Here is a 19,702-nt window from a genome sequence, read left to right as displayed (position 1 = left end):
CATTTAAATGCTATTCCTGACCAGAAGGTTTTTCCTGCCACATAGTGTCCGACAACTCCTGCGGGGTGCAGGTAAAGTTCTAGTACGCTGGAGCCAGGATCCGGGGAACGAGACAGCGGCAGCGGCCAAGGTAGTCCGGTGAACTATCTTGGATTCTTCTTCCCCTTTCCTCCCGTTTCAAAGCTTACCTTTTCCTTTTCCCTATTTACACTCAAAATGACATTCGCACTGCCGCTAGGATCCACTGCAGAGTTGCACAACAGACTCCAAACCGAGCAGCACTGGGGATACACAATCTACCGTACCACATTCTCAACGCAGGCGGACGCCGCATTCCCCACCATACTCCGCTACCTCGATGCCTGTATCAAGAAATCGCTCTTCTCCGAGTGTGCCTCCTACAGCTAGGATTCCTCCGGAGTCGACCCCGCCATCTATGAGGGCATCTGGGCCAGATATCAGTCCACCGTCATTGAAGATGCGGCGCGGTTCACGGGGGCCTCGATCGAGTCAGTCCGGGATCACTTCGAGGCCTCTGTGGAAAACCAGGACCGACGCGACCTTTTCAACTCGGATCGAATGTGCATCGTCATTGACGAGGAGTCCCTGCTCACGCTTCCGGATGCATCGGTGGAGGGCCTGGAGGCGGAGGGACCCACGCACGTCCACGAATCGACGCGGTTTTTGAAGGTTCTCGAGGCGTGGCCGACTGTGGACGAGTATGATAGTTTCCCGGGGTGGATGAAGTGTTCGCCCCGAGCATTGTGGGATCTGTGGAAGATGATGGGCGATGGCGAGGAGATGAGGAATTCGTGGGAGGACATGGATGAGATGGACGAGGGGGTCTATTGTGGGCCGTGACAATAGTAGTAGTAACGTACGTAGACGTTAATTCAGTGTCAAGCTTTGTCTAGGGACAGTCAAGATTAGATTGTTTATTTCGAAACTATCATGGTTGCTTTCTAGCACGTGACCGGTCCTCGGTCCACAGGCCATTAGTCAAAGAGTCGAGTGACCGCCTAAGGATGATGGAATTAGTTCCCATTCGCAGGTTGGAGAGATCTTTCCACTAGCCTGCCAAGCGCTCGAGGGCACGTTGATGGCATGAGTAACAGAAGTGGTGAAGTCAGCTGAAGGCGATAATGGGTGTTTGGCAGGCCCAATAGGTGAGTAACCGGAAAAGAGGACTGTGACACAGGAACAATGAAGCCTGAGCGACCAAAGGGGGTCTGGATCACTATTAAATGAGGGATTATGTCCGGAATGTGGTGGGAATGGCCCATTCAGGTTGTTTGTCCGATGTTACGCCTAAGTGTGGTTTGTGACACACGTAGACAATGATCACTGCCACCATCAACTCTGAGAAATGTAAATAAAAGTTACTACTAGACAGAGAATATCAAATCCCAAAAAAGGAGATGAAAGCGAGAACGAACGTCAGCGGGAACGCTACTGCCACGACTTAAGACACTTAAGTAGTTTAACATTCGACGGATAGGTTAAATAGGACCCAGGGATCTCGCGACAAATCCACTGCGGCCGTTCCCCACCATCAAGCAGGCCCTATCGGAACATCTTCTATACGTATATTCGGGTGTCCAGTCCCCACTGCGGTTACGATCCGCGCATTCAGCGTCTCCGATTGTCTATAGCGAACGAGACCTAATCTGGATCCGCTACTTTAGTAGGCCTTTCCATAACGAATGACCGGATTTCAACTCTATTCTCAATACAGCCTCTTGTCCATTCAATCACAGTTTAACTGCAGAAACCCTGGCAAAGTTGGTACTCCTGAAGAGCGGCAAATCATGCTTGGCAATAGGGATATAGCAGACTTTTCTCTATTTTTTTTTTTTTTTTTTTTTTTTTTTTTTTTTTTTTTTTTTTCATTTTTTTCAACGTTCTAGTCTAATTCTCTCATCTATCGTTGTCAAGCTAACCCGAGAAAGAAGGTAACAAAAAGGACCCCTTAAATCCTTTGTATCCCATGTTTCCTGAGTGCGGCAAGGCAAGCATCACCATAATGTAGAGATGAAATAAGTAGACTCCTTCACCGACAGAGTTTATCTGACCTGTATGATAGGTGGATATTTTTAGCGTTCCCCTAGTCCGATTGCTGGGTGAATTGCCCTGTGGGCTGTCCCAACTCCAAGTATGCTTTCTGGGTGAAATCCACGGTGGACCCGCAGATTGTGGTTTTTCTTGGCTCCTGTTTATGAAATGCTTAAATACCCTGTTGGGTATTTGGGCTATGTTCAAATGGCCACACCAACTTCATTCCGGCGACCTACACTGGGTACAATGGCCGATGATCAATTGGCTGCAGTGGACAGGCAAGGCCGGTCGACAATGCCTCTATTCCGGGCAGGGCGCACAGTGCGCTCCGCCTCAATTTCTTCTGCCGTAAGGCTGCTTGATTTCAATCCTGCAGCGGGAGTTTGGCAAGCCACAGGAACCGCTATCGCGCACGCCCCAAATTTCGCGGATCTGAGATCATCCGACGAGGTGGCATTTGATTTCCACGCTCGCTGTGTACGTCGAAGGAACACTCAACCTACGATTGACGGCCCACTTCCACGAAGAGCGACAGCCCCCACGATTAGTTCTGGCCCTTTGGAAGTAGAGGACCAAGAGCTTTCTCTCGGAGCTCCCCCCAATAGCAATCATTTTGCAGATGTTCCTGCGGGAGCAATTTCATGGGGCGACACATGCAAAAGAATGTCGCTTGTGGCTTGGAGATTCCTCTGCACACCTACGGGCTTGTTCATAGCTCTTTATGGCCTTAACGTAATTGCTTGGGGTGCTATGCTATTCTTTCTCTTGTTGAACGTGGGATCCATGAGTAAGGAGAAGAAAGAAGTATGGATTGAAATAGATTCGCAGATCCTGAATGGCTTATTCTGCTTGACCTCGTGGGGTCTGGCACCATGGCGAATTCGCGACACATATTGGCTACTCGAATGGCGCCTGCGCACCGGCGTAAGATCGAGACAGTCAATAGAGAAACTTGCAAAGCGACATGCAAACTGGTTCAGATTGCAGACCTTCGACTCTGACGAATTGACCTTCCAAACGACGCTGACCGGTAAGGTTGCGCCGCCTACCAGCGAATGGAAAATGGACTTCGTCATCATCAATTTGCTATTGAACACTCTCTTCCAGGTAGGCATGGCGGCTTTTATGTGGTGCTATGACCGGCACAATCGCCCAAGCTATGGAGTCGGCCTTTTCATTGGCCTAGGTTGTTTCAGCTCCCTTTTGGCTGGGGTGATGTCATGGTGGGAGGGACGAAAAGTCAAGCGGATTGAAGGGTCTCTTGTAGAGGATATGCAGGAAAGCCAATATCAGGTGGTTGATCCTGTTTGACCATAATTTAAAAACACTTAGCTGCTTCGGATAAGGCATAGCATTAAGAACAGAAGACATTGACTCTTCGACAATCATCATGAGACCAATTTCTGTTCGGCGTAATAAATATGGCACCGGATGTAGTCTTCCTAGAATCAGAGAAGAGAGCAGTAGGCCATCCTGTTACAACTCCTGCGTGATTTCCAACCTATGATACTATCCATATCCGTAGGGGGGTGGCCAGACCTTGTGGATACCCTAATCTTGGGCTGCTTTGGGAGAGCGATCCAGATGTTGCTCTTGCCACGTACTTCCTCCCGCTCCATAAGCCCTCCGAACATCAAAGAGCATACTCACTCGCAGCATGGTAGGCAAGCAATAATGGTTCACAGTGATATTCTTGTACAGGCCTGTGAAAAAGGTGGATGGCTAAGGAATATTTATCTGGCTTTCTCAGAGTGTAGACTTTCCCCTATCAAATTCTTCCATCTTCCTTCTTTACCTGCGAATTGACAACAACCTCTCCTTCCTTAACTCGCCACGCTGATGCACATAAAACGACGCTCTCTACGCCTTGCTGTTTTTCTTCGTCCGTAACTCGCATTTCGGTTAGATCTACTTGAATCACTCTTTGTCAACACCTCGCTGTCTAATACTCCACTCGCAACACGATGGGGTCTACTGGCTACTATCCCTATGATCCAACTAGCACAGGGATCATCTTGGCAATGTTGTCGTCTGGAGGGAGTGCAATTGCTCACCTTTGGCAAATGAGCAGGTTGAGGACATGGTTCATCACGGCCTTCCTCATCGGTGCTTTTAGTATTGATCAAGCTGTGAGCCCACCCAATGTCACGGAAGAGTGACATACAACGTCGGGGAAGAAAGGTAAAGAAGAGATAAACAGTGCATTGGTATTTAATGTAATTATTAGAGCGCTATCCTTGGATTTCGAGAGTCAACAGCTCGTAATTTCTGCATCACTAACACTACTGATCTTCCAGATGTGTGCAGTCGAGTAAGAGCTTAATGGTTGCGGGTATTGTGTGGTACGTAATTTAAAAATGGCGGCCGCCTGTCACAGATCAAGGTGCTGTAGTGTAGTGGTCATCATGAAACGTTGTGGTTCTCCGCAGCGCCGTTTCGACCTGGGTTCGATTCCCAGCAGCGCCAACAATTGGCGTGTGTGCTTGATTTGTCTTTTTTTCCTTTTTTATGCCGTTTCGATTACATGGCCATTTTCAAACACAGTATACAGGTAACACATTGTCCGACTGGACAACAACCACAGCGGAAATCTTTTCCGTGACAGCACCTCCCTAATTTCGACAGCGAGAAAACATCCCCACATGAATATGTCATGTAGTCGCTGACAATGCACTTGGTCACCCTTAGAGCACTGAACATCAACGCCAGGGTCCTAGAAAAACACGGACTAATAAGCGATAGACCAGTCGGGTGTTCTCAACTCCCCGTATCTCCACACTCTGGCCGTCGGTCAAGTCCGGCAGAGTACAGCCTCGTATGGGGCCAATTCTCTTATAATGGTTCGATTTGCTGAATGAATGGCTGCTGTCTCGAAGCATGTCCATTTCTCACCTGGACCGCTTCAACTCCAGAATAATTGTATTCATGACATTCTTCAAGGCTTTATGCCTATTGACTTTCCCAGCAATTCCATCAGACCCGGGCCCCGTATCATCATACCCAGGGTAACGTCCTCGGCCCAACCACTGAGCGTCGTTCATCACAAACTGTGGAGGGTTACAATCCTGCACATCACGCCTCGGCCAAGATAAGCTCACAACAACATGCACCGAGGACATGTTCATGTTCAGCACCTCGCAAAATTATTGCGCAGAGGGGCATAAGGTTGACCCGCTCCCTCCACACGTTTGGCCCCCTTCCTTGGCCCCTTTGGCCCCAGTTCCTGGCTAGGCCTGCCGATCCCCATACATTCGGGGCGGTGCCTGATCCTGCACTAGCCTCTCGATCAGCCGCTCCAGTGAGCATGAAGAGAGTCTATAAGTTGCGACAGGGGCACACTTTTTGTGTTGATCTCCAGATACGTTTCCCACATGCATTAAACCATCAGACCCCAGAGATTACCTCAATTCAGTTGCCTTATCGAACCACTTGAACCACAAACCGAAAATAGAAAAGCAGATCACAATGAAGCCCACCAAATTAATCCCAACCATCCTCTCCCTCATACCAACCCTCACCCTCGCCTCCGATAGCGACGACTTCCCATCCGGGGCTAAACTCTGCGAGCCGCAAGGTGCAGGCAGCTGCCAATTCGCCGTATACCAGCTATATCCCGAAGTAGAATGCTACCACCAACAAAAGAGTGCTGCCTACATCTTCGATCACTCATGCAACATCATCGGCCACATGGAGAACTTCACCCAGGGAGACGCCATGGCTTCGCAGCTGCCGTATACTGTGGACATCGAGAATATTTTTGGCTACCCATCCTGCTATCTCAAGTACGAGATTGCGTACAGTGATGGATTGTATGGGTACAGCATGCCCTCGGGAGGTATTTGGGATGACTGCAAGGAGGGTGATTATCAGTGCACTTGGTATAGGGTGGCGTTTGATTGTCCTGGGTTTTAGGGTAATGTGGTGTTGATTGTGTTGATCACCGGTTGGAACTGGAGCAAGAACGGAATGTCTGAGTATTGTAAGAGGACGAATTGGTATTTCACAGAATCAGACTGCTCAGTCTGGATATGTAAATTGCGCATGCTCATATACATAATATTCCTTGTCAATCATTCATAAGCCCAATTACTCCTTAGAACAACATCCTTCAAGAACCTGCGGCGCCTGCGAAGTATCCAGTCTGCAGAAACATGACGCCTTGATGGGGATATCCGCCACCGCAAGAGCCAACTTAACCGACTGCTCAATCATAGCCGCTTCATCAATCTTTCCCAGCCGCACTAAGCATTCATGATACCCCTGCAGCGACCAGACGTTGTTAGGATGGCGGCACTGACGCACAAGCGTGTTGTCCAGCCCCAGATCCGCACGATACGTCTGCGCCGCTTCCTCCAAATGGCCCTGTTCCATCAGAAGAGCCGCGTACGCATGACGAGACGGCTGCATCCACGACCACGGCTCACTGTAGGGCAACTTATCCTCGATGTCAATAGCACGACGCAGCGAAGCGAAGGCCTGATCGTAGTTCGCGCACCGATACTCGATCTCCCCCTCCAACATGGCCGCAGCCACCTGGAGCACGTCGACAAGCTTCCCGTTATAGGCGAGACGGGTTTCTGGAACCCGCTTCCATGCCTGATGGAACCGTTCCTGTTCTTTCCTAGCTGTGGGGACGTCCCCGGTGGCTGCGAAGGCGACTCCTCGCGCGTAGTGCGTCATGGCAGTGGTACCAGAGTAGAGAGTTTGATCAGCGGGTAGCTCTTTATGTTTTAGCTCCTCCCACATGCCAAAGCGCACCATTACATGCAGCCGACTAGTTAGGAATTGCTCGAGCCAGTCAGCCATAGGCGGGGACTGGATCCGGAGGACCTCCTCGGGAACGGTGGCTTCCATGCGTGTGACTGCGTCGAGTGCCATTTGAGATTTTCCGGCAAACATAGCTGCGTAGATCAAGGAGTGGTAGTCATGCATACGGTAGAAGGTGTAGAAGTTAGCAGCTCCTTCCTTGCGGAAGTATTTATCGTCTGCAAGGGTCGAGTTGTAATTTGAGGCAATGGAACGCCTCCAGTCTCCAATAAGGATATCAAGATGGGTAGGCATGTGGTGGATATGACCGGCATCCGGGACAAGGTTGCGGAGGTTATCAGCCACATTTATACCTAGTTCTGGGGTGGGTGACATCTCGATATAGTGGATATAGAGGTGAAGCAGGCCGGGATGGAGGTTTGCATTCTCAAAAGTAAGCGCTCGGTCTAGAACAGCTTTCACTTCCATCGTAGGTGCGCTAGGATTCGGCTTCCCGGTGAAGAGATCCCACAGAGCCCAAGGAGTCATGTTCATCAAGGCGTCGGCGTAGAGCGTGGCCACGTCGATGTCATCTCCGAAAGCGTCGTAAACGAGCTTCATGGCGGCGGCGTAGCCCTTGTTGATGGTCGGGTAATCGTTAGGCGGGGTGTTGGCGACGAAACGTGATTGGATTGCTTCGATGAGAGCCTGTTCCAGGGGTGTTGCATTCCCGGCATGTTCCTTGGCCTTCTGTGCGGCATCAAAGCCTCGTTGTACGCATGCATGTAGGTCTCTCTTGTCGAACTTCTCCCAGGGCTTATTGTAGTTCGGACCTACGGCATAGGCGAGCCCCCAGTATGCCATCGGACATGTCGGATCATTTGCAATGGCTTGTTCGAAGCAGTAGGCCCCCTCTACGTGGTTGAAGGCGTAGACCCATGTCAGACCCCGGTTGAACCAGGTCTGGGTGTCGGGGCTGGTGGTGCTGATAACATGACCGTAGGAGCCAAGGTCGTAGTACTCCTCGCTTGCCGGAATAGCTTGGACTGTTTCTCTAGTCATGATGGGTTGCCTTCCAGGATCATTGAAAGAAGCTTGACAAAGAAATGTCTGCGTAGAGGAGAGGTTACGACATATGGGCGGAGGGATCGGCTGTTTTGGATCTAAATACGAAGAGTACACCGTTTGTCAAAGGAGGGGGCAAGTGGGTCCCCGGAAAGGCCGAGAGTGGCGCAATCAGAATGACGCTTGACTAATACCCGGTTCAATCGCCGAATTTCAGACGCCGAAACTTCCAACTCTCTTTCTTCCCCCAGAACTGGAAGATGCCTGTATTCGATATTATACTGCCCTGACGGGATAAATATACCCAAGAATAGCAGCTCACAAGAATCAGGGATACGAGAAGACGGGAGAGTGTACCAATGCCTTCCACTTCTCGACCGGTGAAGGTGGCGTGTCTGGCCTGGTAAGTGACTGATTGATGATTCCGCGGGGACCGATGCAAGGAGCCGAATTCTAACCTGGACAGTCGTGCCTCCAAAATTCGCTGCGACGGGCAGAACCCGTGCACCAATGTAAGCCGATGGATATTCAAGCGGCCAGGTTGATCTCTAGTAACCCGGTGTAGTGCACTATCCATCGGCAGGAATGCCAATATCAACCGAGTCGGCGAGGGGGCGCTCGACGGGGTCCTGTTGCCGCTGAGGAGCGGGCCAGGAAGAAGGCCCAACGATTGCAAAATGCAACCAGGGTCAGCGATCATGCCATCACAAATGATGCATTTACTTTGACTCGGCCCCATACAGCGCAGATCAATGCAGCCACCCCGGTTTCTCTACCGTCTCCATCTCCCATCGAGACCGGATACCGACCATCTGATACGCCGCAAGAAAATTTAGTGAGCCCGGGATTTCCGTTATCACCTAAAGGCCCCGGAACCGGTCAGGAGCTTCGGGAGACTTTGAGCCAGCCGACGCGGACCCTCCGTGTTTATCGGTGTGATCAGGATCTGTACGTCGTGATCATCCGATGTCGTACAGGGTTGTTCTCTAATCGTCCTCCAGTATTAATGCCTATTATATCTTCATCCATCCATATCTACCTCTCCTACCTCCACCAGCTGTGGCCCAGTATGTGGACAAGCCCAAGACAATAAACATCTGCTTGGCTCAGGCAAATGCATCTCATCTGCCTTACTGGCCAACTACCTCATTGGGTTTGGCCTTGGCAGCGTTGTTGGCACTGATACCGCCACCAGGAGATGCGTACGCGACAGGCGATGAGACCACTACCCTGCGGCGCTCTTTTGCCGATCTTTTTGCACGCTCGGCGTTAGATGCATCGGAAGAATCACTCGAGCCGTCTTCCAATTCCGATCTGACAAAGGGCCCGTGCAGCCCCTTGCATCCGGATATCCCCCGGCAAATGGAGCCGGTCCTCGCATTAGCGCTTCTCAGCCTATATGAATGCTGCCAGCGAGGAAACGTCTCCAAGATGCGTATCCGAGCCAATCAGGCATTAACAATGGCTATGGACCTCTCATTACATACACAGAAGTCGGCAACTAATTGTTCCGACGCGATTCGTCGCTGCTGGTGGTCTACAGTATGTCGCTTGACTTCTTTCACTCAGAGCCCATGAAAGCATACTGATTGTCGCAGATGTTCCTTGTTTATCATTCTTCCATTCTGACAGCTTCGGTCTGTTTGCAACGTTCCGTCCTTGTGTATAGGACTTCGCTAATTCGGCGATTTAGCCGCCCCTCATAACCAGCGAAGACTTCCGCATCACCACGCCATATACAGTAATTCGTGGCTGTCGAGAGGTGCGTAACTCCCTTCCACCTGATATCCAATTCTTCTAACAAGAATCAGCCATGGCCCTATGTCGTACAAGCGCAATCCCTCCTTCACCGCAGCTGCACCATCACCCGCCAGCTCTCCAACGAGACCATTCACGATCAAGGATGTCTTCCGTTTTCCTTGCACAATGAAATCAAACACCTTGAGTCTTCTCTACTTGACATAGCCACCGAAACAGACCGCTACCGCTGCATAGCCAACTGCCAAGGCACCGAAGCCGACGCGGAGCGCGTGCTCTGGGCGATGTCACGCATCCTTATCCACACTGCTAGATTACTTCTCCATCGAGTTCGCGCCTTCCCTGACCGTCCCGTCGATAGCCTCTCAAACAACAGCATTAGTGCTAGCGGCACTAACACACCCCTTTCTGCATCCCGAAGGACTGAAGTGGACGCTCTCTTTCCAGTTGACGATCAAGAATCCATGCGTATCTGCATTCGCTCCGCACTACTGATATCTCGCGTCTTTCGTCACCTGCCTACACCGAATCCGATGTACTCTGACACTCCAACCGATGGAGAGACTTTGGGATTCGGACTTGAGCTCGGACTTAGTAGTGCGTTCTCGAGGCGATCAATCAGTTCACCACGGTCTCTACCATACATGGCTTGGTGTGGGATGCAGAGCTTCTATGTACTTGCCATGGTGTTGTGGCGTGTTAGAGCGGCATTGTCTGCGGGAAATCTGAGCAGTGTTTATGATTTGCTAGATCGGCCGAGTGAGCGGACGGCGATACAAGATGCGGAAAGGCTCGAGGAGGAGTTACACATGGGAATTGAGGCGCTGAGAGCGTCGATGAAAGCGGATGGGGTGTATGAGGGGATCTGGAGGATGGTTAGGGAGTTGGAAAGCGTGTATGATGCTACCATGATGGGGTGATCATTGTATCTGAGAGCGATATTGATATTCAGCCAGGAAAGACACCAGTTAGCCGAATAAATCAAGCCTTTTGTCGAGACGAGTACAGTCTGGTCGTTCTCGGTTTTTGTGCGGGGTACAACAAGCCTTGGCCAATCGGCGTTTGTTTCTCACTTTGCACCACCTCGGCGTCTGATCTCGAGCATTCGGATCAAAGTCGGGATGCGCGCTATTCAAGTCGCTATGTTACGGAGTTGATGACGACGCTTTCCCCCTTGGTAACTAATTTGATAGAGGGTACTTAGAGAGCGCGTTTGCTAAGACATGTTAGACAAAATGCTGTGTGTAGGGCGCAAGGGTTTCGTGGATTAACAATCGGCGATCGGAATGCTCGACACGGGCACAGAATAGCATGGCGATCCATTGCATCTCGTACCTTGATAATTGTGAAGCATGCTGAGCATGTCCGGTCGAATAAGAAAAGAGTCTGTGGATGAATTTAAATACGCGAAGGAAATACTACTGATAGATCCATGACAGTCATCTTCGACAAATTCGAACTTTAATATTCCGTGCAATAATACTTCGTAATCATCAGAGATCAAGAGCTACCATTCCCCCTCGTAAGGATGGTAACCTGGATCGCAGCGAATCTGTGAAAAGTATTAGCTGGTATCTATCTAACTGGGAGAGTAGGATAATAAATAAATAATCACGCTGCCGCCGTGGCAAAATTCTCCACGCGTTTCGCCTTGACCCTGAGCCCCATTACCAGCACGAATATGATATTGTACACGAATTGAAAAATATAATCAATTTGGCCACCGTCTGCTGGATGAAATATAGCGCGACTACTGAAGTCTCAGGTAGGAGGGCTAGGATTAGCAAGCTCATTATGTATGTCCAGGATCTTTTCTGTGACCGTAGTACCACACACCAGCTTCGACATCTTTTCGAGCCTGTGATTAAAGATGATTATTAGCTCGATGCCAAGAAGTTCGAGTCCAGGGGGTTCGTAGAATGCAACATACGGTATCCCGATACCCTAGCCATCTATGGAAGAACGGAATGACTCGGGTATACATTAGACAGGTAAACTTGCCCGTGCCATCGTGTCGGCCATGTAACGCAATCAAATATTAAGCGTTCTCCCCGCTCCATTGATACTGGGGAAAAGTATGTTATCTCGCTCTGTTCCTGTTCTAGCCAGTCTTGGAGGACTCCGAGATCGTTTGTTTGCGGCTTGCTGAACCGGAGTAGTTGGGCTTGTAGAAGAAGTGCTGCATCCAACAATATCTCATCACCGCTTTTATGAGGATATGGGGATGCTAGGACGCCCTCTCTCCAGTAGGATTCTCGTTGAAGCCACTTACATATATGTGGATTGAGTGGTAATGGGAGAGTTGGAAAACCAGCCAGCCACGCCTTGCTAGGTGGCGCTGTGTATGAGCAGTTACTTAAAAATTAATAATAAATAAATTCTTCTGAGTCCAGTATCAGATGAAACCAGAAAAACTAGTGTCATGATGGAACAGCTACATGGTCATGGAGGCAGATGACGATATTTACCTTGAGACCAGGTCAAGCATACTAATACCCAGAAGAGAATCCAAGTTGAACATAGTTCGACCATGAAAGTACATGCCTGGTGATGATCCAAGTTAGGCTAAAATGCTAGTTCGAAGCCGTCGTAGTTGTTCTCTGCTCCCTATATATGAAACGACGAAAGATATTGGAATTTACACCTAGTTGATGATCCAACCAAAGATTCAAGTGCAGTATGTGCCTTAGAACAGGCTGGAATACTATTTCCACATCACTTATTACGATAAGCTGGGCGGCGTAACAGAACGAACAGCATGTTCTTCGTTACTCCATGCTGTGTCGGAACCTACCTCTAAAAGTATCGCAAGATGGCCCTAGCAGAGATATATAAGGGGCGAGTGAGACCTAGTCGGTGAATGTAAGAACCTTTCTAAGGGGGAAAGTCAATACAGGAACATAAGGCCAGCATTACCCGCAGATACTCTGCGGACCCCTAGAGTCCCCTATATACTCAGGTACACACGAGACTTCCTTACAATGAACCTCCTATCTATATGGATACTCTTCGTATCTAAAATTCCAGATTGTCTTCGCCGACTTATCAAATCCATACCCTTTCGAGCTCGTGGCACCGATATGTTGAAGGACTGGTGGAACTACCGCGTAACGTTTCCACTCCTCTTTGTTGGCAATTTTCTCGACCATCATATCAACTAGCCAATCGGTTGTCAAGTCGGTATGTTCCAGAAATTGCGGTACTATCGAACGTGGGAAGACCAGGCCCTGCGAGCAGCATCCGTACTTGTTCATCTCGTGGACCCCGGAACGAATCGGCCACATTGTCTGCCGTCCTGCGATGAAGTGTAGTCCGATGAATGCCGGGATAAAAATGAGAGATGTCATCCAGATAGCACTCGCAGGTGTTGACTTGAAGAACCTCCTTTTTATGAATACCATGGCACCCGTTAAAGTAGCCCAGATAACGAAAGACAACGCGAGATAACGTGGCCACTCCTCCGAGTTCCAACCAAGCAGGTTATCAACATAGAATAGACGAAGATAGACCCAGTCTTGCCCTGCTATGCTGCGCTGGTGGATCACATCAAGGGCATGCAACGTAGAAGAGAGCCAGCCCTTGGCAGCCAATGTATCATCTTCAATCATAGCGACATAATCTGCGCCCGTATCATAGCAATCCTTCATCAAATGTGTAAAATCGTAGATGGTCTTGTTGCGATACCATCCTCCCTCCTCCCATTCGCGGATTTGCTCGTAATCGGGATTATCTTCTTTCGGGTACAGGAGGACGCGGTCGGGTAGAACTTCTACCCATTTCTCTGAGAAGATCGGGAGGGTAGAGGGATCGGTATGTGCAATGAGTATATCGAGGAATATAGTGCTTCGTTCCGACTCGGTCAAGCCCTCCAGAAGAGAGGCGACTGTCAACCCAACATATTGGTCTTTTCTTCGGCGAACCGTCACTATCCCCACGCAAATCGTAGCCTGGGTGTTGCCAGATGGCTTTGCTGGGGAGGGAAAGTCGCCAGCCCTGACGAGAAAGGACTCTGCCTCTTGAATTCGATGCGCGGAATACCGTTTCTCGTAGGCACGACTGGGGTTGAAGAAGAAGGAGGTAGGATCGCGGTGACTCGCCGACCGATAATAGCCGACCGAGAGTAGATACCAAAGAGCGAGCATGAGGCATAACAAGCCCGTTGGATGCGGCGATGATATACTCGGGTGCATATGACGACGAAAACGCCATAAGTTCGCCATTTGTGGGGTTGAAAGCCTGGTCTAAAGGGCTTGCAGTAATTGAAAGGAGAGACGTCAATCAAGGAATAATGAATGGCAGGTCAAGGGATCAGCGATGCAACGGAGAAATAAGGTTGGCAGTGATCGGCACTAGCCTGACATGAGCCGTTATGGTTCTTCCTACCGTCACATTACCCGTGAACGTTGTGTATTGAGAGATCTGACGTCTGTAAGATCAAGCGAAGCAGTATGGTGAGGAGAAGGGATGATAACAACGATTGTATTCGAGTAGGAATGACAACTGAAGGCAAACAACTAGGTGGAAGTTGTAGTAGAAGATCGAGGGGCTCCTCCGTAGGGAAGGAAGCCAGTGGCGGGAACAAGGTAGGCCCGAAGGCCCACCTCACCTCCGCTACTATACAACTTAACGCCCACCGCGATGGTACTCTGTTCAACCAACTCCACATATTGCTCTCTCCACCAAGCGCCAAAGCGACCAGGGCCGCCATTCTAACGAATGTGTGAGGATCCGATTGATTTCACATTCACTCGTCCCTAGAAGCGCACCTAAGGGGCGCCCTGACAGAACAGCTCTGAACCGCTGGAGGGGATATGCTCAGGAACCAAGTTGTATCTAAACAAAAAGCCTGAGAGAATTCTCCAAGCCAGACGTGAGTGTTTCTACTCCTTTTAAATGGAGATGTGGACTGATAAGGACCTATTAGTCACAGGAAATAGCTGTGAACCGCTGGAGGGGATATGTTCAGGAACCAAGTCACAACCGAAAGACTACGGCCCCATAAGGTATGGGGACATGTATATCTCTAGGTGCTTTATCTCTGCTAATATTCGTTTGACTAGAGCCACCCCAAGAAAGTGAGATAAACATCCTAACAAACACTACCCAGAAACCACAACCAAAAGACTACGGCCCCAGGAGGTACGAGGGACATGTAGATCTAGGTACTTTATCTCTGCTAATACTTGTTTAACTAGAGCCACCTCAAGGAACTGAGATAAAAATCTCAACAAGCGCTACAAAGAATCCAATACAGCCGAAAGACTACGGCTCCAGGAGGTACGAGGGACATGTAAATCTCTAGGTGCTTTATCTCTGCTAATATTCGTTTGACTAGAGCCACCCCAAGGAAATGAGATAAACATCTCAACAAGCGCTACAAAGAACCCAACACAGCCGAAAGACTACGGCCCCAAATAAGACATCGATGAAGGTGTGTTCCAAGAGACAAACGTCTGTGAAATTGACACGGAAGGGCCCTGGCTATTCTTGTCCCGCAACTAACGATAGTCAATCGAAACGCAGGCCTCACGATGGTGCTCTCTCTCCCTATGGTCTTCAGGCTGCAATTGCCCCAGAAGCAGAAGATTGGCATATCGATCAAGTTCCTTCGACTTGTTCACGGCTCGCGCGGCTGGGTGCGGACGATCAGGTAGCCGGACGGCGGGGAATTTTCGTCTTGCGTAACAAGGGCAACAGTATTAGCATGATAACGATCCAGGCTATCATTTTCATGGGAATTGTGACAATTCCCCGAGAAAAATTGCAATACGTTTGGCTGCAAGTGACGAGAGAGGGCTAAGAAATAGACAGGAGTGCTTGCAAGAGATGAGGAAAGCGAAATGTCTACTTCAGACGAGTGTAAGAAGCAGAAGCCTGGTCCCGAGTAAGAGATAGATTCAGCGCGAGCAAAAGCTTTACAAGAAATGAAGCGAATAGGTTTCATATCATCCAAAGTAGTAGAAACACAGTGATGACCTGCCCTGGACGCCCTCAAGGCCCGCCAGTATTGTGAGTTGTCAAAGACGTGGCTGAACAGAAGAGTGAATCTAGGGAAAGGAAAGAAGCCGGAACAAATTCCCAGCCGTGTCCAGCGTTACCGAGAACGACTAATAGAATAAGAACATGGAAAGGGAAGATCATATTCTGGATCCAATGAGGCTACCAGAGAGAGCTTCTCTTGCTAGACTAGAAGGGTCTGCAGGGAGATAGATCGCGATCGACGGATTCTAAGCTGAAGAGCTGCTAGATTGAGGACGAGAATCCGTGCGCTAAAAGCGGGAAAGACCCAACAATGACAATAGATTGCCCATGCACACGTAGTTCTAACCAATTATGACTCGACGACAGGCGAGGTAATGAGTCGCTAGCTCAACAATCACGGCTCTGCCTACAGAACTTGATCCGGCCGAACGAAGGTTGGCATGTTAGTAAATTCAGACGTCGATTGGGAACCAGACCTGCTCATGCGCAGTAATACCGTCGAGCCATCTCCTGGATCTGGCGCCCTAGCTCGATAGTCTGGCCATGTAGCAGGATGGTGCAAGAGTGGATCACGAAGCTCATCCAATTATTGCTCGGTGGAATTAGACTGGCCAGTTGCCTGAACAAGGTCGTCAAATAACCTCACATGTTCGCGTTCCATGGGTGCAGCTTTCCGTACCCGCACCTTTGCCACCTGAGCATAAGTCCTCGATGATTTAATGCCTGCACCAGTGTTCCCCAGGATTATGGGGGCAGGTTGGGAGTTCTGGGCGAGGGCAATAATTCGCCCAAAGAGGTCCAACTGCCTGACATGCTCCATCGATAGACGACGAGAATGACGTGAATGATTGCCAAAATCATGTGCGTTAAGAGTGTTGGCATAGCCAGGTCAGAGGCAAGTGAGCCCCGAAGAGAGAAGCCACTGATTTTCATATCCGCCTCAGTCGTCGTGAATTCATGCTGACTGGAACATGAAGCATTGCCCGCAGTCTGCTTGCGTTTCGGTATCTGGTAAGCAAGTCCGGGCGAGTGGCCAGAGTTCGCAACACTTCAGTTACAGGATGGATCGGAAAATTTGAACAGTTGATAGCTGCCCGTTCGCCTAAGGCCGTCCACCACCACGCTGCCGATGATGGCTTCGAGCATCGCTACCTTTTTCTGACCGAGTTCACGATCATTGAGCCAACCTTCCAGCGACGTCGCACCTGTTATGTTGATCTGTGCGTACCCCAATAAAGCAGTGTTGGACGAGATATTCTTTATGGTTGAGGGTCCCCAGGTATCGGAGCCTTTGATAGGGGCTTTGGGTGCCCAAAGGTTGAGCCACTCAAATCCAAATGATACTCGACCATTTGTAGATGCGCCAGAGTTGGGATCCCAGGCGGGAGTGCGGCTTTTGAACTTGATGTTCCATGGATTCCAGCCAGTCCAGAACCTGTACTTGTCGGTGAAAATGGTACTAGGTACCCACCCAGTCTGAACAGAACAACCGACAACAATTCTTGCTAATCCAGAAGTCTTATCCGTGTCATTTACACCCCAATTCAGCACCGTCCCTTACCTTTTTGTTTGCTGTACTTGCCTCTTATTACCTCGTGGGCAGGACCAGGTTCTGCATCTGAGGGAATGTTCATCGGACACGTCCACAATCCGCACTGCAAGTGAGCTGTTCACCGCATACATTCCTCGGGTGATTCTCGGCCGCCATGCTCGCTCCGGGCTCTGGGAATGTGAGTCTCAGAATTGTCAGTTGTAAGTTCACTCTGCATAACCTTGGCACCCAGCCAAGGAAATGCATGATGCGTCTTCGAAATCAGGCTGATCGATGACTGATCCCCTCACAGCTAATCGACCATAATTAATGCACACCCAGTCTCAACAGTCTATCGCCGCCTCAGACGACTACTACTCCTTCTCAAGTCCATCCTCAAGTGCAAGATCCCATGCTGGCTCAGACAGATCCCCGATGCTAACTGCGCCAAATTCTGGTGGAAGAAGAACCCAAGAAAAGCGTAGTTTGGTCTAGGGTCCGCAGGAGTTGTTGGTCTGAGTAGCGGAGACGAACAATAGCACTACATACCTCAGCGGATATGATACGGTCATCTAAATAGTTGGGCAGCAGGTCATTATATGCTATAAAGACATTCCACCAAGTCTCTGCAAGCCGTTGTAGGGCTGTTGTCACAGCAGCATGGGCTTGCACTAGGAATGTGTCCCCGAGAGCGTAAAGTAAAGGAATAAGTGACGAAGGGCTTGATTTTAGCCAGTAGAAACAAGAACCGGATAATATCTTGGCATAGGAGAGAATATTCTGGAAGTTAGTACTAGTCCTAGTTTCTAATATATCCACAGAGAGTGATAACCGCCAGCAGAACAGAAAGGGAAAGGGGCAGTGGTTGAACTTCCATTTCTATACGGCTGATGTAGTCCGGACATGTTGCCTGATAAGTCATGGGGCCAGAACTGAGATTCTGCGCCGACTATGGGGAAAGTCTTGCTCCCGACTCGCCACACCTGGGACTTGGGCACGAGAAAACAGCAATCGCAGGACCAGCTAAAGAAGCTACCAGACCTGCTACTACCACAAGGCCCACAAAAAAGGGACTTGCGAAGCTTTACCATGAGCGCCTGTGTACCCCAGCGAGCCATACAACTCTTTCCGAAGAAAGAGATCGAACCTGTTGAAATTGATACCCGCGCTGATGAGACCCAAAGGCACACCGCCGCCGAATATGAGCTCATGTCGTACAAAATCCATAACCACCACGCTAAGGGAAGCCACAACCATGATCTCATGGCTCTTGGCAATCAGCTGCAATAATAGAAGATTGATGGTCTCGGATTTGACTGGCGACATAAAATCTGCGCCAATATATTTGCCGCTGAGATTTATTGTGATAATTGTGACCGACATTATGATCGGAAGGAGATGAATCGCACAGCGCAACAGGGCTGCCGGTAAGGACCCAGTGGCTAGTACTTTCTCGTGCTCGCGCGGGCCGGGTGCGGATGAGGAGGTAGCTGGAGGGCGAGAACTTCCGGTTCTGCGTAAGAAGGCTAATGGGATTAGCATGATGAAAGTCCCTGCGTATAAGGTTATCGTAATGGATAATTGCCCCCAAGGAAGAGGGGGGAGGAAAAAGAAGCAAGGCGAGAATAATAAGAATGACAAGGACGACAACAGAGCTTGAGCAAACACTTACTTCTGGACGGCTTGCTTTGCATATCTCATGTCCCTTTCGAGACTGTCTTCCTGCACTTTTGTTCTTGTAGGCTCGGGGTCTCAGTGCTGGGGCGTAGACGTGCATCACGGCTGTTGACTGACCACCTTGCCATTTTGGAAGGGAGAGAGAGAGAGAGAGAGAGAGACATGGCGTCAGTTGGGACTGAAAATAGAAATGGTGCATAGATTTTGAATTGCCCGGGGCGCCATTTTCGCTCCACAAAAAGTAACAGGTAGGCAGCCGCTGTTGTTTCAGACTGCCACCAACTCAACTCAATACGTAGTAGAGGGGGCGCGTATGGTGTGCAACAGTCTAAGACTTTCTGCGGCGACAACTCGTATGCAAAGGGGCCAGAGAGAAGGGTGGAGAGAACTAAGTCCACGTCCGCAGCGAGCTACCAATAGAAGCGCGAAGTGATGAGGATATTGAGGAGGTATTATGAGGTAATCAATTGGAGTTGGTCTGCTCAGCTGTAACCATGAGAGAAGCAGGGAAAGTTTGCAGTGGGAGTGGGGGTGGTGGGGACAAGACCAGTAGTGATCGTGTTACAATTACACGAGGGCCAGCAGCAGAACTCTTTGTGAGGTACTATCAAGGCCAACTGACAGTACTGCTTACGAGGAGACATTTGTACAGCCGTAAGTTGTCAGCTTCACCGCCTTCGGTCTTGTAACAGTAATAATGGTTCGTGTTGGTCCGAATCCTCTGCTTTGTTCTTTCCCAATCTATTTTCTTCCTGTGACCTGTTCTATCCCTTACAGCTATCGCCCATCTCTTACATCCCCTTCTCCTTCTCTACTCTTACACATCTTGCCTCCATCTACTTACATTGCTCAGGCACTTCTTCTCATTATTCAACCAATGTGAAGCTT

General features: G+C 49.6%; 11 protein-coding genes and 1 non-coding gene across 12 annotated transcripts; 6 read left to right on the top strand and 6 right to left on the bottom strand.

The window, feature by feature from the left end:
• Nucleotides 1-7: 7 nt before the first annotated feature.
• Nucleotides 8-861, top strand: An12g06250 (uncharacterized protein; the record flags this gene model as incomplete). Its single annotated transcript, XM_059750962.1, has 2 exons — nucleotides 8-82; nucleotides 409-861. The coding sequence occupies 2 exons, from the start codon at nucleotides 8-10 to the stop codon at nucleotides 859-861; spliced, it is 528 nt and encodes a 175-aa protein (XP_059601847.1).
• A 1,440-nt stretch (nucleotides 862-2,301) lies between these two features.
• On the top strand, nucleotides 2,302-3,366 carry An12g06240 (uncharacterized protein; the record flags this gene model as incomplete). Its single annotated transcript, XM_059750961.1, has 2 exons — nucleotides 2,302-2,979; nucleotides 3,043-3,366. 2 exons carry the CDS (start codon nucleotides 2,302-2,304, stop codon nucleotides 3,364-3,366), a joined length of 1,002 nt encoding a protein of 333 aa, XP_059601846.1.
• Nucleotides 3,367-3,409: 43 nt separating this feature from the next.
• On the bottom strand, nucleotides 3,410-3,952 carry An12g06230 (hypothetical protein; the record flags this gene model as incomplete). The annotated part of the gene is made up of 3 exons (XM_059750960.1): nucleotides 3,410-3,540; nucleotides 3,595-3,679; nucleotides 3,851-3,952. The coding sequence occupies 3 exons, from the start codon at nucleotides 3,950-3,952 to the stop codon at nucleotides 3,410-3,412; spliced, it is 318 nt and encodes a 105-aa protein (XP_059601845.1).
• A 485-nt stretch (nucleotides 3,953-4,437) lies between these two features.
• Nucleotides 4,438-4,521, top strand: tRNA-His (GTG). The gene has a single exon. It is a non-coding gene; the product is annotated as a tRNA-His (tRNA).
• A 202-nt stretch (nucleotides 4,522-4,723) lies between these two features.
• An12g06210 (uncharacterized protein) lies at nucleotides 4,724-5,967 on the top strand (the record flags this gene model as incomplete). The annotated part of the gene is made up of 3 exons (XM_059750959.1): nucleotides 4,724-4,870; nucleotides 5,021-5,353; nucleotides 5,515-5,967. The coding sequence occupies 3 exons, from the start codon at nucleotides 4,724-4,726 to the stop codon at nucleotides 5,965-5,967; spliced, it is 933 nt and encodes a 310-aa protein (XP_059601844.1).
• Nucleotides 5,968-6,141: 174 nt separating this feature from the next.
• Nucleotides 6,142-7,863, bottom strand: An12g06200 (uncharacterized protein; the record flags this gene model as incomplete). Its single annotated transcript, XM_001395647.1, has 1 exon — nucleotides 6,142-7,863. One exon carries the CDS (start codon nucleotides 7,861-7,863, stop codon nucleotides 6,142-6,144), a length of 1,722 nt encoding a protein of 573 aa, XP_001395684.1.
• A 362-nt stretch (nucleotides 7,864-8,225) lies between these two features.
• Nucleotides 8,226-10,544, top strand: An12g06190 (uncharacterized protein; the record flags this gene model as incomplete). The annotated part of the gene is made up of 7 exons (XM_059750958.1): nucleotides 8,226-8,269; nucleotides 8,333-8,378; nucleotides 8,450-8,814; nucleotides 8,868-9,408; nucleotides 9,465-9,503; nucleotides 9,560-9,628; nucleotides 9,678-10,544. The coding sequence occupies 7 exons, from the start codon at nucleotides 8,226-8,228 to the stop codon at nucleotides 10,542-10,544; spliced, it is 1,971 nt and encodes a 656-aa protein (XP_059601843.1).
• A 2,070-nt stretch (nucleotides 10,545-12,614) lies between these two features.
• An12g06180 (uncharacterized protein) lies at nucleotides 12,615-13,766 on the bottom strand (the record flags this gene model as incomplete). The annotated part of the gene is made up of 1 exon (XM_001395645.1): nucleotides 12,615-13,766. One exon carries the CDS (start codon nucleotides 13,764-13,766, stop codon nucleotides 12,615-12,617), a length of 1,152 nt encoding a protein of 383 aa, XP_001395682.1.
• Nucleotides 13,767-13,932: 166 nt separating this feature from the next.
• Nucleotides 13,933-14,332, bottom strand: An12g06170 (hypothetical protein; the record flags this gene model as incomplete). The annotated part of the gene is made up of 2 exons (XM_059750957.1): nucleotides 13,933-14,050; nucleotides 14,100-14,332. 2 exons carry the CDS (start codon nucleotides 14,330-14,332, stop codon nucleotides 13,933-13,935), a joined length of 351 nt encoding a protein of 116 aa, XP_059601842.1.
• A 185-nt stretch (nucleotides 14,333-14,517) lies between these two features.
• On the top strand, nucleotides 14,518-15,424 carry An12g06160 (hypothetical protein; the record flags this gene model as incomplete). The annotated part of the gene is made up of 4 exons (XM_059750956.1): nucleotides 14,518-14,627; nucleotides 14,732-14,763; nucleotides 14,820-14,901; nucleotides 15,019-15,424. 4 exons carry the CDS (start codon nucleotides 14,518-14,520, stop codon nucleotides 15,422-15,424), a joined length of 630 nt encoding a protein of 209 aa, XP_059601841.1.
• A 1,232-nt stretch (nucleotides 15,425-16,656) lies between these two features.
• On the bottom strand, nucleotides 16,657-18,059 carry An12g06150 (hypothetical protein; the record flags this gene model as incomplete). The annotated part of the gene is made up of 5 exons (XM_059750955.1): nucleotides 16,657-17,111; nucleotides 17,168-17,224; nucleotides 17,288-17,435; nucleotides 17,687-17,943; nucleotides 18,023-18,059. 5 exons carry the CDS (start codon nucleotides 18,057-18,059, stop codon nucleotides 16,657-16,659), a joined length of 954 nt encoding a protein of 317 aa, XP_059601840.1.
• A 125-nt stretch (nucleotides 18,060-18,184) lies between these two features.
• On the bottom strand, nucleotides 18,185-18,831 carry An12g06147 (hypothetical protein; the record flags this gene model as incomplete). Its single annotated transcript, XM_059750954.1, has 2 exons — nucleotides 18,185-18,663; nucleotides 18,810-18,831. The coding sequence occupies 2 exons, from the start codon at nucleotides 18,829-18,831 to the stop codon at nucleotides 18,185-18,187; spliced, it is 501 nt and encodes a 166-aa protein (XP_059601839.1).
• Nucleotides 18,832-19,702: the final 871 nt, after the last annotated feature.

This window comes from Aspergillus niger (assembly GCF_000002855.4).
Source record: "Aspergillus niger supercontig An12".
Taxonomy (NCBI): domain Eukaryota; kingdom Fungi; phylum Ascomycota; class Eurotiomycetes; order Eurotiales; family Aspergillaceae; genus Aspergillus; species Aspergillus niger.
Note: the sequence above shows the minus strand (reverse complement) of the source record. Positions and strands in the feature narration are given on the sequence as shown.